Source organism: Heloderma suspectum, chromosome 15, assembly GCF_057233095.1.
Source record: "Heloderma suspectum isolate Gila_16-S chromosome 15, 16-S_ref, whole genome shotgun sequence".
NCBI classification, from domain to species: domain Eukaryota; kingdom Metazoa; phylum Chordata; class Lepidosauria; order Squamata; family Helodermatidae; genus Heloderma; species Heloderma suspectum.
The window spans coordinates 1,840,414-1,858,055 of NC_139472.1; the positions used below are offsets into that span (position 1 = coordinate 1,840,414).

A 17,642-nucleotide genomic window follows, 5' to 3' on the forward strand; every position below is an offset into this window, starting at 1 on the left:
GCCAGAAGAGTGAAGCGGCTGGGCCAAAGCTGAAAGGACACTCAGCTGCGGATGTGTCTGGTGGTGAAAAGAAAATCCGATGCTGTAAAGAACAATATTGTTTAGGAACCTGGAATGTAAGATCAGTGAATCAAGGTAAGCTGGAGGTGGTCCAACATGAGATGGCAAGATTGAACATCGACATCTTGGGAATCAGCGAACTCAAATGGACAAGCACGGGTGAATTTAATTCAGGTGACTATCATATCTACTACTGTGGGCAAGAATCCCTTAGAAGAAATGGAGCAGCACTCATAGTCAACAAAAGGGTGGGAAAAGCAGTACTGGGGTACAATCTCAAAAACGATAGAATGATCTCAGTACGAATCCAAGGCAAACCATTCAACATCAGAGTAATTCAAGTCTATGCCCCAACCACTGATGCCGAAGAAGCTGAGGTTGATCGGTTCTGTGAAGACCTACAACACTAAAAAGTCCTCTTCATTATAGGGGACTGGAATGCTAAAGTAGGAAGTCAAGAAATCACCGGGATAACAGGTAGGCATGGCCTTGGTGTACAAAATGAAGCAGGACAAAAGCTAATAGAGTTTTGCCAAGAGAACACGCTGATCATAGCAAACACTCTTTTCCAACAGCACAAGAGACGACTCTACACATGGACATCACCAGATGGTCAATAGCGAAACCAGATTGATTATGTCCTTTGCAGCCAAAGATGGAGAAGCTCTATACAGTCAGGAAAAACAAGACCAGGAGCTGACTGTGGCTCAGATCATGAGCTTCTTATCGCAAAATTTCGGCTTAAATTGAAGAACGTAGGGAAAACCACTAAACCATTCAGGTATGACCTAAATCATATCCCTTATGAATATACAGTGGAGGTGAGGAATAGATTTAAGGGATTAGACCTGATAGACAGAGTGCCTGAGGAACTATGGACGGAGGGCCGTAACGTTGTTCAGGAGGCAGCAACTAAATCCATCCCAAAGCAAAAGAAATGCAAGAAAGCCAAGTGGCTGTCTGATGAGTCTTTACAAGTACCTGAGGAAAGAAGGGAAGTGAAAAGCAAGGGAGAAAGGGGAAGATATATCCAACTGAATGCAGAGTTCCAGAGAATAGCAAGGAGAGATTCTTCTTAAATGAACAATGCAAAGAAATGGAAGAAAACAACAGAATGGGAAAGACTAGAGATCTCTTCAAGAAAATCGGAGATATCAAGGGAACATTTTATGCAAAGATGGGCATGATAAAGGACAAAGAAGGCAGGGACCTAACGGAAGCAGATAAGATTATGAGGTGGAGGGAATACACAGAAGAACTATACAGGAAAGATCTTAATGCCCCTGATAGCCATGATACTGAACTTGCGCCAGACATTTATTTATTTATTTATTTATTTCATTTCTATACCGCCCAATAGCCGAAGCTCTCTGGGCGGTTCACAAAAATTAAATCCAAACAACACACAATAAAACAATTTAAAATATACAGAACATTAAAACCACAATATAACAATACAACCACAATAAAACCTAGCAGCAGTGCAAGAGTTTAAAATACAGATTTACAACAGCAAAGATAAAAAAAATCCTCGAGAATGAAGTCAAGTGGGCCGTAGGAAGCATTAGTAACAACAAAGCTAGTGGAGATGACAGTATTCCAGCTGAGCTATTTAAAATCCTAAAAGATGATGCTGTTAAAGTGCTACACTCAATATGCCAACAAATTTGGAACACTCAACAGCGGCCACAAGACTGGAAAAGGTCAATTTACATTCCAGTTGCAAAGAAGGGCAATGCCAAAGAGTGTTCAAACTACCGTACAATTGCACTCATTTCACATGCCAGCAAGGTTATGCTCAATATCCTACAAGCTAAGCTTCAGCACTATGCAAACCAAAAACTACTGGAAGTACAAGCTGGGTTTTGAAGAGGCAGAGGAACTAGAGATCAAATTGCCAACTTTCGCTGGATCATGGAGAAAGCACGAGAATTCCAGAAAAATGTCTATTTCTGCTTCATTGACTACGCTAAAGCCTTTGATTGTGTGGATCACAACAAACTGTGGCAAATTCTGAAAGAGGTGGGAGTACCAGACCACCTTACCTGTCTCCTGAGAAACCTGTACGAGGGTCAAGAAGCAACAGTAAGAACCAGACATGGAACAACCCATTGGTTCAAGACTGGGAAAGGAGTACGACAAGGCTGTATATTGTCGCCCTGCTTATTTAATTTATATGCAGAGTACATCATGAGAAATGCCGGGTTGGATAAATCACAGTTCGGAATTAAGATTGCCGGGAGAATTATCAACAACCTCAGATACGCAGACGATACCACCCTAATGGCAGAAAGCGAAGAGGATCTAAAGAGCCTCTTGTTGAGGGTGAAAGTGGAGAGTGCAAAAGCTGGTTTGAAACTCAACATTAAAAAAACTAAAATCATGGCATCTGGCCCCATCACTTCCTGGCATATGGAAGGGGAAGAAATGGAAGCAGTGACAGATTTTATTTTCTTGGGCTCCAAGATCACCGCAGACGGTGACTGTAGCCATGAAATTAAAAGACGCTTGCTCCTTGGGAGGAAAGCTATGGCAAACCTAGACAGCATAGTAAGAAGCAGAGACATCACCTTGCCGACAAAGGTCCGTCTAATCAAAGCTATGGTTTTCCCAGTAGTAATGTATGGCTGTGAAAGCTGGACTATAAGGAAGGCTGAGCGCCGAAGAATTGATGCTTTCGAACTGTGGTGCTGGAGAAGACTCTTACGAGTAAGGAGGTCAAATCAGTCCATCCTAAAGGAAATCAACCCTGAGTGCTCATTGGAAGGACAGATACTGAAGGTGAAGCTCAAATATTTTGGCCACCTAATGCGAATAGAAAACTCCCTGGAAAAGACCATGATGCTGGGAAAGACTGAAGGCAAAAGGAGAAGGGGACGGCAGAGGATGAGATGGCTAGATAGCATCACAGATGCAATGAATATGGACTTGAGCACGCTCCGGGAGAGAGCACAGGACAGGAAGGCGTGGCATGCTATGGTCCATGGGGTCACGAAGAGTCGGACATGACTGAACGACTGAACAACAAATGTTTGAACTCCACCTGTAAGGATCACAAGTCTATGGGGAACAAGTCCTGGGAAGTGTGCAGCAGCGTGACTGCTAAACCAGTTCAGAATTCATTTCTGCAGTTGAGGGATGATTGATGCCTTTCAAATTAACAAAACATCCCCCCATTTCCATGTCATTTTCTTTGCTTCTTTGTCTCCTTCCCCAGCATTAATGAAGGCCGCCACCCCAATCAGAAGTTCTTGGAGGCTATCAAAGTCCTGGCAAAGAAAACCAACTGTAAGCTGACTATTTGCCCGGAGGTAGAAAACCGGGGTGATCGCTGGATCCAGGTATTGTTGTTATTATTAATTATTATTATTATTTATTCAATTTATAACCTGCCTATAAACAAAATACTCTAGGCGGCATACAAACCTAAAAGCAATTTAACATCAAGTATCCTCCCTGATGTTGTATGAGTGCATGGGCTGGTGGAGGCAGCATGAAATACTCCTGCTGTCGCAGAGGTCTCTCTCCAGTTGAACTTCTCACAAATCCTGACTTCCGAAGTCCAGACAACCAGCTCACCACCTGGTTAGATGCTCACTGTGATAGTTATCACTTGGTAAATGCTTGTCTGTATTCATCCTCAACCCCCAACCCAAAGGCATGGTGGAAATGTATCCCTCCTCTCTCTCTCTCTTTTCTAATCCTGATTTTGATTATGGCCATTTTAAAAATGAAGTTAAAGGGGAAATGGTCCATGTTGTTAAGTGACCTCGAGGGTTCTTAGATACCTCTTTCTTTGTGTTTTGCTGCAGTTATACTGTGGTCAGGTGGTTATGCCCTGGTGGCATCTCCCATTCATCTCCACGGTTCACAGAGAGCCAGTGTGGTGTAGAAGTTAGAGTGTTGGACCGGGACTCAGGAGATCTGGGTTCTAGTCCCCACTTGGCCATGAAGCTCACTGAGTGACTTTGGCCAGTCACCGATTCTCAACCTAACCTACCTCACAGAGCTGTGGTGAGGATAAAATGGAGAGGAGGACCACCATGTAAACCGCGTTGGGTTCGTTGCAAGAGGAACCTTAGTTTTTGTGACCCGCCCAGAGAGTTTCAGCTATTGGGTGGTATAGAAATGACTAAATAAATAAATAAATAAATAAGAGGGGGAAAGGCAGGATATAAATGTAATAATAAAATGCAATAATAATAAATACAATAAATGTATGTATGAAGAGAGCACAAAGAGAGGCAGCTGTACTTTATGGCTGAGGGTGCAACTAGAGATCCAGATGAGTCTGTCTTGTGGAAGCCAGCAATATTGTCTGCTCCCTGCCGTAAGATGTCAAAAATGATGCAGGGCGAGTGAACAATTATAGCCTCATCTGGAACCCCCCCTTTTATGTTTTGTAAATATATGGATAATTATGAAGACACTGGGAGGGTGCTTCCAGATGAGGCTTTAATTGTGCAATTGCCTTACCTTGTTCACAGAATTTTATGGTGGGATCAGACATTGTTTGTAACAATCATGCATTTTCCCACTACTTTTTTCATCCTTTTGCTCGCCATAAAAAATCTGTTCAGGACAGGAGAGAACAGGTGCACGATGCCTTTTGATTGGTAGTGGCAGGAGCCCCCACCTGAAAACACCCTCTTGCGTGCAAGCTCTCTCTCCCTCTCTCTCTCTGGAATTTTCTACACAAGAGCATGTAGCATGTGCTTGTCAAACAAATTCGCAGCTGGTTACAGGTTGCTTACACAACGAAGTGACCCTCCAGTTTCACTTTTGTTTTTAAGAGCACTTTCTACGAGTTTTTTTAGAGCGCGGAAAATGCAGCATTTAATTGTGAAAGCAAAAGAAAGCGTGATTTCCCCTTGTGTATTCCCCCACTCCCCGCTATACCACAGTGTCACCTAGAGGTTATGTAATGGAAAAGCGGGAAAGGAAATGCTCCTCATGTAGTGCTCAGATCTCAAATCTGCGACGAAACCGAAAGTAGATACAGCGGATTAACAGCTGATTGACACCCTCGTGTACAAAAGCTCCAAGTTTCCATCTCTCTCTCTCTCTCTCTGTGTGTGTGTCACCCCCACCCCCAAAAGGAAACTGTAGAGAAGCCACCCCTACAACATCTTACTGCTGAGGGTGCTTCTAGATGGACAAATCCTAACACTTCCAGTCAAAAGACATTGTGCAGTGATTCTATCTCCCCCTCCTCAACCATTTAGTTTTTAGTAAACAAAAAAAAAGATGGAAATGGTGGGGAAATGGGGTGGTGCTATAAATGGGAGATGACAACATCTGGACACACACCCCCTCCAGTAAAATCTGGTGTTTGAAGAAGGGTGCTGATTGCCCAATAAAAGTCTCCCCTGGAAGCAAGCTGAAGGCAGTGGAGAAGAGAGAAAATATCTGAATAGTTTTGATATGCAGTGTGAATAGATTTAAAATAGGTTCCTAACAGTTGTCCTCAACCTGGTGTCCTCCAGATATTTTTGGACTATAAGAGCCAGTGTGGTTGGCTGGAGGATGCTAGGACTTGTAGTCCAAGACTTCTGAAGAACAGTAAGTTGGGGACGGCTGCTTCAAAACCACCCTAAGTCTAACAATGGCATTAAAGTGGGAACCCTGGCCCATTTTTTTCCACCAACAGGATGAGATTGAATTTGGTTACATAGAGGCCCCACACAAGTCCTTCCCCGTGGTCTTCGACTCCCCCAGGAACAGAGGCCTCAAGGAGTTTCCTTTCAAGAGGATTTTGGTAAGCCAAGAGTTTCCATGGTAAGCCAAGCATACCGGTTCCATTACAGAGAGCAGATTCTTCCCTCCATATAATTAGAGAAGAGGTACTGACATCACATCTGCCTTCAGAGTCTCTCCTTCCCCACTCTGATTTTACCTTCACAAAAACCCAGTGAGGTAGGTTAGGCTTAGAGGGCAAGTGAGCACCTTAAAGTCACTCAGTGAGCTTTGTGGCTGAGAGGGGAATTGAACACAGTTCTCCTCAGTCCATATCCCAAGTCTCCCTCCATTAACTCAAGGGTCTTCAACCTTTTTGGGTCACTGGGCACATTTGGAATTTTGAGAGAATGTCATGGGTGCTCTCACAAAATGGCTGCCATGGGGGGACCTGCCCATTCGTAAAATGGTCATCATGGTGGGCATGGCTGGTCACAAAACACTCATTTCCCAGAAGGCAATCCAGTGAGACAAAAAGAAAAGCAACTTACACAAGAAACTAAGTACAAAGCAGAGGTGGGGGTCTGAGCTCCAAAACACAAAACCACTCTTTGGAACCCCGGTTGCCTTATAGAAAAAATCCACAGTCCTACTGTTGTGGAGCTCCCAGACAGTGACCACATGTTTGCTGAGAGGGGAAGTTTTTAATTTTCAAGGTTCCATAGCACTCAATGAAACAGCATCATCTAGTGGCTGCTTTAATTGCGCAACAATCCAATGTACTTTAATACTTCATTATTTCCGGATCTATTTAACATGGAATAAACAGGAAATACCTCTGGATATGCCCTGGAGGTTGATGATGTCATGAAAAGGACCTGTAAACTTCCATGAGTGAGCAATCTCAATAGCAGGATAAAACCTCTGTGTGAAGAAGCCCCCAAATAAAGATGGTGTTGGAGGGTAGAACTTTCCAGCAATCCAACCTCCCAATTAAAAAATGTTTTTAAACTTAATGCAATAAAAATCAGGAGGGGCAGGGAGCTTGGCAGTTGTCAAGAGCGGTGTCCACAGGCATAGTCACCCAGGGACGCCATGTAGGAGATCCCAGCACTAGCCCGTACTAGCGCTCAAAACATAATCACTAAAACACACCTCTGTGGATGAAGTCATTGCGTTCTTCCCCTCTGGAAATAAGGAACATCTTCAACACACAGGCAAGAGATGAAACACCCTCCTTTCTGTGAAATATCGTTCCTTCTCAGCACTTTACGTATGCTCTAATTTTCCCCTGTGTTCTTCCTTTCCAGGGGCCCGATTTTGGGTATGTGACCCGAGAACCCAAGAATGGGTACGTCTCTGGCCTTGATTCATTTGGGAACTTGGACATCAGCCCTCCTGTGACGGTCAAAGGGAAGGAATATCCTCTGGGAAGAATCCTCATTGGCAGTAGTTTTCCTGGGTGAGGGATGTCCCTGGGCTAGCGAGGTGCAGGAAAGGGCAACCATAACGATAAAGGGGCTGAAGCAATTCTTACAACTTGAAAACACTTGTCTTTTCTGAATGTGTGAAATGGTGGGCAAACTTTTTACCAAATTTTAATTAAAATTTGTTAAGGCTTACAGTGGTGCCACATAAAAACTGCTCTGTGGGGTGGATTTCACTTGAGGATTGCCAGGATGTTATCTCTGCTCCTAATTATTAGAATAAGCCTACATCAGCAATTTTTTCTTTCAAGCTAAGATGATAAGAACATAAGAAGAGCCCTGCTGGCTCAGACCAAGGGTCCATTTAGTCCAGCATTCTGTTCCCACAGTGGCCAACCAGCTGCCCACAGGAAACCCACAAGCAGGACAGGAGTGCAACAGGTCTTCTTGACCATGTTTCCCAGCAACTGGTGTATACGGGTATACTACCTCTGATACTGGAGGGAGCCCAGAGCCATCAGGACTAGCCGCCATTGATAGCCTTTTCCTCCATGAATTTGTCCAATCCCCTTGTAAAGCCATCCAAATGGGTGGCCATCACTACATCCTATGGTAGCGAATTCCATAGTTTAACTATGTGCGGTGTGAATAGGACTTCATCTTATCTGTCCTGCATCTCCCACCTTTCACCTTCATAGGATGACCCTGGGTCCTAACAGGTGATTAAGTCAAGCACTCCAAAGAGAGCATCACTGAAATATTTGAGAGGATTGAAAGTATCTCACAAGGGTCGACTCAGAAAGTTATTGCATTTCATAAGAAAGCATTAGCTCTTTTTTCACAAAATCAGGAGGCCCGGCCTTGCAATTGTTCAGGTAACATGTGCTGGGAGGGGAGTGTTACAGCTCAGACAAGAGGTCTCCTGTTGTGGTGTGTGCTCAGTTGCTAATTAAGCCTTGATATACAATGAAAATATTCTCAAGAATAAGACCAGCTAGAGATGTGGTGAAAGCAAATGCAGTTTTAAAGAACATCTCAGCTTCCCACTTAACATAGCGGGAAACATCCACACTTTAACATCTTGCTTCCATTTATAGCACTGATACCATAGAAGGCAGGAATATATCTATACCTGAATACCTCTGTTTCTAGATACATCTGCTTCTAGTTTCTACCTGGAGATACCGGGGATCTAACCTGGGACCTTCTGTGTGCAAACCACAGAGCTACATCCCTTCCCATACATGAACATGCCTCTGCATGTATGAAATTGGAATTATGTTACAGGGCTCCTTCTGTTTCAAGCTTGTGCATGGCCTGTTCTAATTCCACCTTGCTCCTTCTCTCCATCTCCCTCTGTATTCAACCTGCCTCAATTCTTAGGTCGGGAAACCGGAGAATGGCCAAAATTGTCCGGGACTTCCTCTATGCCCAGAAAGTTCAGTCCCCTGTGGAGCTGTATTCTGATTGGCTCACCGTGGGCCACGTGGATGAATTCCTGACCTTTGTTCCAGCTCCCAACAGGAAGGTACTGTTCCATGGGGAAATGATGCAACCATTTTTCCTTCCTAATGATTCTTCGGGTTTCATTAACTCTAGATTGGAAGGCTTTTTACCCATCTGCTTTGCCACCTCCTTGGAATTCCCTTGTCCCCATCAACCCAGTTCCCAGTTCCCTATGTGAGGTTTTCCCCCACAGCCTCTCACTTCCATGAACAAAAACGGCACCGGTTATCAACATTCTATAGCTGCCACTTTTGTGTAAGCAGTTGGAACGTTGATGAACATTTGGTGACATCACAGCAAGTTAGCCAATGCCTGATGGGGGTGGGGATGCAGAAAGCAGACTATACCTGAAATATACCATCACACAGATTAACCAAATTCTGCCCAGGAGCTTACCTGCATCATGTATCTCTACGCAGGGTTTCCGATTGCTTTTAGCCAGTCCCTTGGCCTGTTTGCAGCTGTTCAAAGAGATGCAAAGAGAAGGTTATGGAGATGCTGCCCTGTTTGAAGGTGAGCCCAGAATTTTATTTTCACTTCCCTCCTGGTTGACTTATCCACTCTGGTCAGCAAGGTTTATTGTGAAACCTATTTCCCCATGCAGGTCTAGGGAGAGTGGGGAGAATTACTCTCAACGAGCTCCTAGCTGATGAAATCTTGCGCAGAGACAGCAAATATGTGCAGGTAAAAAAAAGTCATCCAACTGCAGTGATGTTCTGGATTTTATCACTCTGATAGTGACTTCAGATGTATGTATGTATTTATTGTATTGGTACCCAGCCTTTCTACCAAAAATGGCACTCAAGGCAAGTTAGAGAACAAATTAAAATGGATTAAAACAATGCATTAAAATACAATAAAAACATAACAATTCCAGAAAAAATATTATTCATAACAGCACCCAACCCACCAGACCCACTTACAGGCTAAAGACCTTCCTAAAAAAAAGCAGTCTTTGCCTGCTGGTGGAAGGACAGCAGAGAGGGAATAAACCTAGCCTCCATAGCTTGGGATCTGCTTTCCACTATATTAAGGGTGTTGAATCTCTTTCAGCCCAAGGCCCTCATTCCATTTCAGAGAAACTCTTGGGGCCACAGTGCAGTGATGGGCAGAGCAAAAGGGGTGGGGCCAAAATACCAGCCTATTGTAGCTTACAGCAATTCCTGCCAGTAACTCAGCCTGCGGAGAGGCATTTCAACCTTTTCAAATGGGAGGAAACACTGAACAAAAGCCAGGAAACCACCAAATGATTGGTGGTTGGGAGAAAGGGGGTGGGTCCAGGGGAAAAGGGGTGTGGCCAGAGGTTCTGCACCTATGTTGACTGTTGAGATTCCCTGGCTGTTCTACCAGCAAAAGCAGTTGGGGGCTCATGTCAACCTGGGAAGTCAAGGCCTTTCTGAACAATCAGCTGAAGTGCATTTTAATTGCTATATTGGTTTAACTGGGAGAGGGCTGGACTTGTGGGTGTAGGCCCCTTCCTTGACGTTTCAGTTTTCGCCTCTAGCCCTTTTATTTTGGGTTCTAAGAAAAAAAAGGTGGGAAGTCAGACATCTACCCAATTGCTCAAAGACAAATTGATCAGCTCCCGCATTCCAGTTTCCTGGCCAAAGCAGTGACATGACGAAGTGTTTGGGATACTTGGCAATTACTTTTAAACAAGTGTGACCTGTGATAAAATGTTGCAGTGCAACATGCTCTTCACGATATTCCATCCCTCTCCCACCCTTGCCCTCAACAAACAGCATTCTGTGGCCACTAAACACACACAGCCCTCATTAAACTGTGTTTTTTTTGGGGGGGGGGGCTCCCCCTTGGGGTTTTTCCCCTTGACTTTTTTTGTACTTCTGCAAACCTTTGGGTTCTCCTGAACCTCTTGTGCACAGATAGTGCCATTTTGGCTACATTAGGAAAAGCACTCAGCAAACTGAGATTGCTATTAGTACATAACATGTTATCAAAATTAAAGCCTATTTCATCAAAATGAAAGAACTTTAAAGCAGTATTGTATTTAGGCTTTTGCAGTTTTGCATTGACTTAAAATGATTGGTATGCCCTTTGGCCCTCTGCACCCACCAAACAACAATTTGCTATTTATGCAATGCACAAAAGTTTGAAGTTTGCACAGTTTACCTGTTTTGGGGGGATGGTGGGTGATACTGTGTTATCTCACCCAGAAATACTTTGCCTGGGAGTGCGTGTATCTGGATCTGAAGGACAAGCTTCTCTTCGGGATTGAACTCTAATACATATCTGAAACAACCCGCACTGTGCATAAGAATAGATCTGAAATACACTTTCTTGGAAGTGGAATACGTTCATTCATAATTACATCACCTAGTAAGACTATTTGTACTACACCACACCTTCCTTAGGCAGGTCCTTTGCATTGCCCAATACCTCCACTAAAAATGAGAAAGGTTTTTTTTTTTGGTCTAATTTCCTTTCCAGTTTTTTTGAACTTAGTATCAACCTTTTTGGGGTACATCTGAAGACAGTTGTTCCATCATTTTCCAGTGGAAATTAGAAGTTGTTTTATTTTACATACTGTCATGTAAGATAGAGCTAGCAAGATGGCTGTACTGGGTGCTTCCAGACCCTGCAACCTTAATTTCTACCCACACATATTTTTGTATTTGGTTACCATAAATCTGTATCTGTTGCAAAGTATGAGGCTAACCTTGGAATCCACCAGCAAGATATACTAGCATTTTACCACTCCCTCTAATAGCCAACCCAGGTGGTGAATGCTGACAGCATTGGAACCAAATGTGACAAGAGGGAGGTCTTAGCATGGTTGAGGGAAACCCAGGGTTTGCCAAAGTTGTGTGTGTGTGTGTGTATGTGTGTATGTGTGTGTGTGTGTGTGTGTGTATATATATATATATATATATATATATATATATATACCCTGAAACCTAAGGGAGCAAAAAGATATGTGTAGTAGCGATGGAACACTGAGTATCAGCTGGAAAAGAAAAATAGAAAATAGGAACTATGGGAGCAAACAGGGTAGTAGGAAATATTTAGGGGGAGACCCTGTTACCCCTTGTGGTCTGATTACTGATTATTTGACATCATCCGATTTGAAAACGGGTGGGCAACTTGCGGCCCTCCAGATGTTTTGGCCTACAACTCCCAGCAGCCCTAGCCAGCATAGCTAATGGTAAAGGGTCATTGGAGTTGTAGGCTGAAACACCTGGAGGCCTACAAGTTGCCCATCCCTCTCCTAGACCAACTTAAAATAGCGATTTAACCAAAATTGTTGCTAGAAGAGCTAATGTTCTTTTACCTTAGGCCAATGTTACTGAGAATCATGGCACTGAACAATATGCCCTAACAGGTCTGTGGTGACCTTGTCTCCATCTGGGCTTTAGCAAGCCAGTAGTTTGGCACTTATTACAGACACTCCTTTTAAACAATAAGCAAACATAGTTTTAAACTTATCTGTCCTTTTAAAGAAAAGCCCCACACCTCTTCCGTGTGAGAGCCATCATGAGGAATAAGGAACACATAAATTAATTGCATAACTGACAAAGGGAGGGCTATTAACACAAGTTGTGGCTTGCTATTCTGAGGTGAAATTTCAGGTAAAATGTGGTGCAAGTGACACATTCATTGTCATTTTGTTTTTTAACTTCATGGGTGACTGAATTTCACAGTTGTGATTCAGTAACTGTTATTTGCTAAACTGAAGTAATCTGGAGGTATAATGTAAAGCATTATATTGTCAAAAAACCAAATATGACACTGAGTTCAAATATGGGCAGGATGGATGTTAACATTCAGCATAACCTGCTCTCCCAAGCTAAACAATTACTGTGAGGTAAAACAAAGACTGGTCAAAGCAAAGTATTGTCTTTCAAAAATAAATGAACAATATGGTTGTTTTAACACTATTTAAGGTTGTTTGCCACACTTTGTTTTAGAATATACTAATACTACCTTGAGATTAAAACCCAAACTGAGATAAAAACTCTTGCTTTCTATTGTGAGGTAAAAACTATGAGGTAACACATAGTGTGTGTTTTTACCTCGAGGATTTCAATTTTGTTTTATTTTAAAGAGTGTTTTAATAACTGTTTATTTATTTAAAATGTTTTTTTAGGCCACCTTTAAGGGTAAAACCCTCTCAAGGTGGCGTACAAGTATATGGTACAGCCATATACCAGCACTAAACTATCCTGAACTAAAACCTGAAGTTTGGTGTCTTCAGGTAAAAGCATCCAAACAATGAGGCACTTACAAAGTGAAGAAAAGAATTTGCATTGGTCATCTTTTTCCCCTCTAGAGTTGCATTGACTGGAACCGAAATATTTTAAAGCGGGAGTTGGGGCTGAGCGAACGAGACATCATTGACATCCCGCAGCTGTTCACTCTAGAAGGTCCCACAGCGACGGCATTATTTCCAGACATGGTGAGGTGGCTTCCTTTGCCTTCTGTCATTTTAAAGGGTTTTTTTTTTTTTTTTGCAGGAACATCAAGCACAATTCAAGCTTGACCAAATGTCATGATCTATGGTGCAGCTGGTCATTGCACCTCAAAACAGATATTTTAGAGTTTAGGAAAAAGTGCAGAAAAGGGCAACTAGAGGGAACAAGGGGCTGGAGTAAGTCCCCGATGAGGAAAGAGTACAGTACCTGAAATGCAGGGGAGCTGAATTAAAGAAATAAAATGGAGTAAAATCCGGCTTTTCTGCCTGCAATCTCCGAGGTGGCTGAGGACTGACTATGACATCGTGTGCTGCAAGTGACCTTGAAATGCTCCTAATTCACAGCAAATCTCCTGTGAAGACAGGCCCTTGGACTGTTTAGCTTGAGAAAAGGCGAGTGAGGGGAGACATGATAGAGGGATACAAAATGGTGCATGGGGTGGAGACAGTGTATAGGGAGACATTTTTATCGCTCTCCAGTCATAATACTGGAATCCTGTGGGGTCTTCCCATGAAGCTGAATGGTGGGAGATTCAGGACAGATAAAAGAAGGACCTGTTCACACATAGTTAAACTATGGAATTCCCTTCCACAAGATATAGTGATGGCCACTAATTTGGAAGGCTTTAAGAGGGGGTTGGACAAATTCCTGGAGGAGAAGGGTCTCAAAGGCTACTAGTCCTGATGGCTCTGTGCCACCTCCAGTGTCAGAGGCAGCCTGCCTATGTACACCAGTTGCTGGGGAACATGGGTGGGAGGGTGCCGTTGTGCTCATGTCCTGCTTGTGGGTTTCCCATAGGCAGCTGGTTGGCCTCTGTGCCAACAGAATGCTGGACTAGGTGGACTCTTGGTCTCGTCCAGCATAGTTCTTCTTATGTTCTTAAGTTTTTTTTCTGGGGATCAACTTCAAGAGCGGAAGCTGTGTTCATCTGTCACAGCAAAAATAAAGTCATGTAGCACTTTAAAGATGATTTTTTGTGTGTGCCAAAACCTTTTGTGTAGCAGAGTCCACTCTGGACATGACTTTGCACAAGGTCATGGTGGTGGCTTCCTCCTGGCATCCTCTGGTGACTCTCAGCTATTTATTTAAAATATTTTATGCCACCTTTAGGTGGCTGACAAATGAAAGAGAAAACATAAAATGACAAGATCCCATTCCAATAAAATGCAGTCATTAAAAAGAAATAGCTTGTGTGGTACAATATTAAAGGCCCTCTTCTGAACCATCATGGAACAGACCTTTTTGATGATGACGATGATGATTGTACCTGCAGTTTGGTGCAAAGTCTGTAGTGCAGATGTGTCCCCAGAGACTTTCCAATATTTTATTTTTTGCTGGTGGGGTTGTCAGCAGGTGATGCTCAGCTGTAAGATGGAATCTTAGGAAGGATGTACTTGGCTGAAAAAATCAACCCAGACCACCACTTTTTTGCTCCCCACAGGTGAACATGCTTGTCTTGGGGAAACACCTGGGAATCCCAAAGCCATTTGGCCCCATCATCCACGGCCAGTGCTGCCTTGAAGCAGAAGTCCGCTTCCTGCTGGAGCCATTGGGCCTGGTGTGCACTTTTATTGATGACTTTTTCTCCTACCATGTCTTGTCCGGAGAGGTCCACTGTGGCACCAACGTCTGCCGGGAACCCTTCTCCTTCCACTGGTGGAACATTGTCCCCTGATTTGGGGGGATGTTTGATCACCACCCCTACACAGGCTTATTTTCTCAGTACATTTGTCTCAAACATGGGAGATAAGAAGATGGCAGAAAATTTTGTCAAGAGGGAGAAAACACTCGCTAAATACTGCCCACCTCAACTCGCCCATACTGTTCAATCCTTGGACTTTAAAAAATGACGAACAATAAATTCCTCATAAACAGTAAATTTATTGAGGAACCTCAATAAAATGTGAGGCACCAAACTTCATAAAACCATAGAATTCTGTTTTGTGGAGATGTGTGTGTTTCAGAGCAAGATTAGTGTGTCTGTGTATCTTTGGAAGAACAAAGAGGCTTCAGATGTTTCAAGATGTCAAGAAAGATGTACTCTTTCTTGGGAGTAAGTCCTCTTGGATTCAGCAGGGCTTACTTCTGCGTGAGCATGCATAAGACCAGGCTGCTGTGCCTCTCTTGTCCATGAAGCTTTATGGAGCAAGGGATGTCTGTTCTGTGTAAAAGGACTGTCCTAAAATAAATACATTTCCAAAGCATTCTTGAAAGTATAGCCCAATTAATTTCTAAAGAGGTCACATTTGTTCAGAAACCATATCCTGTCTCCTGGAAGCTCCTGCACCCCTGATACGGTGCTGGATACACAGTAGTGATGCACTCTATGCATGCTCAGAGGCACTCTGCTCATTCTTATGATTTTGATGTTCCAAGGTTGAGTTCAGGTACTTAAAATAGGTACTGGGTCTCAGAGCAGATTCAAATCAAGCCTGAATACTTTGAGAGGTCTACAGTGGACACCACAGTGGTCTCTGACAGTCATTAGTCATAAATAGATTTAGGCTAAGAGGAATGCTAGTTACAAAGCAAGGCAAATGAGGGCCTTCAAAAATTAAATGTGAGCCAGGGGTGTCCCTCTCAGATCAGGAGAGCTGGGAGATACGGGGATTTTCCAGACATAAGACACACTTCCTCGGTTCTGACCTTCCCTAATTGCTCAGAAAGAGATGTAGCAATTATCCAAACTAGGTTTGCAAGTAAGTACATAATAAAACAAAAGGGGTACAACATTCTTTTCACTGACTGACATTTTTGTGTTAAAACAGTGGCTCACCCAAGTTGCAAACTGTGATGTTGTTGTCATGATTCATCTGGGCTGGTGTCAGCACAGTTCCTCGAAGGAGGAAACTTGAGTTGCATGGAAAGGAGGATGTGTCAAACTTGACAGTAATTCAGAAAAAGGAAGTTCTCGTTCAATATGTTTGTTTGTTTGTTTATTTATTTTCTACCCCAAAATGATGCTCACAATTATTATTAATAAGATAGGGAATAAAAACAAAATATTAATTAAAACCTAACATAAAAAAATAAAATAAAACCACTCAAGAAAAGAAGTAAGCAACACCTAAGGGTGCAATCCTATGCATGTTTAGACAGGAAAAAGACAGATCCCACCATGCTGGGACTTATATGCCTTTTCTTTTGTCTGAACAAACATAGGATTGCACCCTAACAGAATCTTATTTAGAAATAGGCACTCTGTTATCCCAGAAAGGCGAGTTTTGCTACTCAGAAATGGCCTGGCAAAATATACGCAACACACATATAAAATTTCACCAGACATTACTTTAAATCTGTGTCTACCAGCTACATCTCCCCCCTCCCTCCATTTCTTTTACTCTAGAGAAGGCAAAGGGGGCTTTTAAGATCTGGACTGAGCCCCCTGCATCTACTCGAGAGTAAAAAAATGGACAAGATAAAAAACTGCTAGAGAAAAGATTTAAAATAATGTCTGCTTTTGCCCCAGGTTAATGCAGTTCTTGTCCTGGAACAAATAATGAGCTCTGAGGAGGATGGCAGCCATTTTTGTTCAATTGCTGAAAATAATTTTGACTGAGGCATTTTATGGGGGCATCTCTGTGTATAATGCAAGGGCAAATACTTCAGTTTTTTAGCTACTCAAATAAGCTGACCACCTGTTCAATGGAACACTTTAGAAATCTGGACATTTTATTCAGGATTATGGACCGCACACTCCTTGTTCCCAGTTGACTAGAAATGCCAGGCAGGGAACACTGGAGTGGTTGGCCGCCATTTTGTTCAACTGTAGAGGCCCTCTTTGACTGAGGCAAATCAAATTAATTGGGAGGAGGGTGGTAGTGAATAGCACCATTATCTTGATTTATCTTCTACTGCACTGAGTCACATCAACAGCTAAGTACAAAGTTCCACCTATGAGACAGCATATTATTATTATTATTATTATTATTATTATTATTGGAATGCCCAGTGTTGCACTAGGTTAGCCTTTTCCCCAGACTGGTGGTCTCCAGATATTTTGGACTACCAGGCTGATGTGAGTTGCAGTTCCAAAACATCTGGAAGGTGGGCACCAGATTGGCGAACACTGCATCTGATGCTGTATAAGTTAGGAGCAAAGGAAGGAAAGGAAAGGTTCCTCCTGAGCTGGCTACCTGGGACCCGGCTTCCGCTGGGATCAAACTCAGGTCGTGGGGAGAGTTTCGGTTGCAATACTGCCGCCTACCACTCTGCGCCACACGAGGCTCTCGTGGGCAAAAGAAGCCACCAAATCCCTGCCAATTTTCTCCCCCACCCAGAATGACCTAAAGCTTTTGGAAGTTAGGAAGCCCTCCCCACAAAAGTCATAGTTTCGGCCTAATATACTGATATATAATATTTTACCACCATTTATTGTGCTCTCCCTCTGAACCCACATACCCATTTTACAGATGGGTAACTGAGGCTGAGAGTCTCGGGCCTGCCCAGGTACACAAAGACCCTATAGCAGAGGTGATACTTTCCCAGAGGTCTCCCAGATCCATGCCAACTCTTTAACCCCTGAACCATCTTGGCATAAAAA

The 17,642-nt window shown here is 43.1% G+C and overlaps 1 protein-coding gene across 1 annotated transcript in view; it reads left to right on the forward strand.

Moving 5' to 3' along the window:
* Positions 1–15,019, forward strand: part of LOC146335173 (protein-arginine deiminase type-1-like) — a 30,184-nt gene extending 15,165 nt beyond the window's left edge. Inside the window, exons 9-16 of the mRNA XM_084822322.1 lie at positions 3,278–3,401; positions 5,711–5,818; positions 7,047–7,198; positions 8,547–8,691; positions 9,089–9,182; positions 9,274–9,353; positions 12,958–13,083; positions 14,541–15,019. Coding sequence (XP_084678448.1) covers positions 3,278–3,401; positions 5,711–5,818; positions 7,047–7,198; positions 8,547–8,691; positions 9,089–9,182; positions 9,274–9,353; positions 12,958–13,083; positions 14,541–14,774 — 1,063 coding nt within the window. The 3' untranslated portion in view covers positions 14,775–15,019. The remainder of the gene's footprint in view (positions 1–3,277; positions 3,402–5,710; positions 5,819–7,046; positions 7,199–8,546; positions 8,692–9,088; positions 9,183–9,273; positions 9,354–12,957; positions 13,084–14,540) is intronic.
* The last annotated feature ends 2,623 nt before the right edge of the window (positions 15,020–17,642 follow it).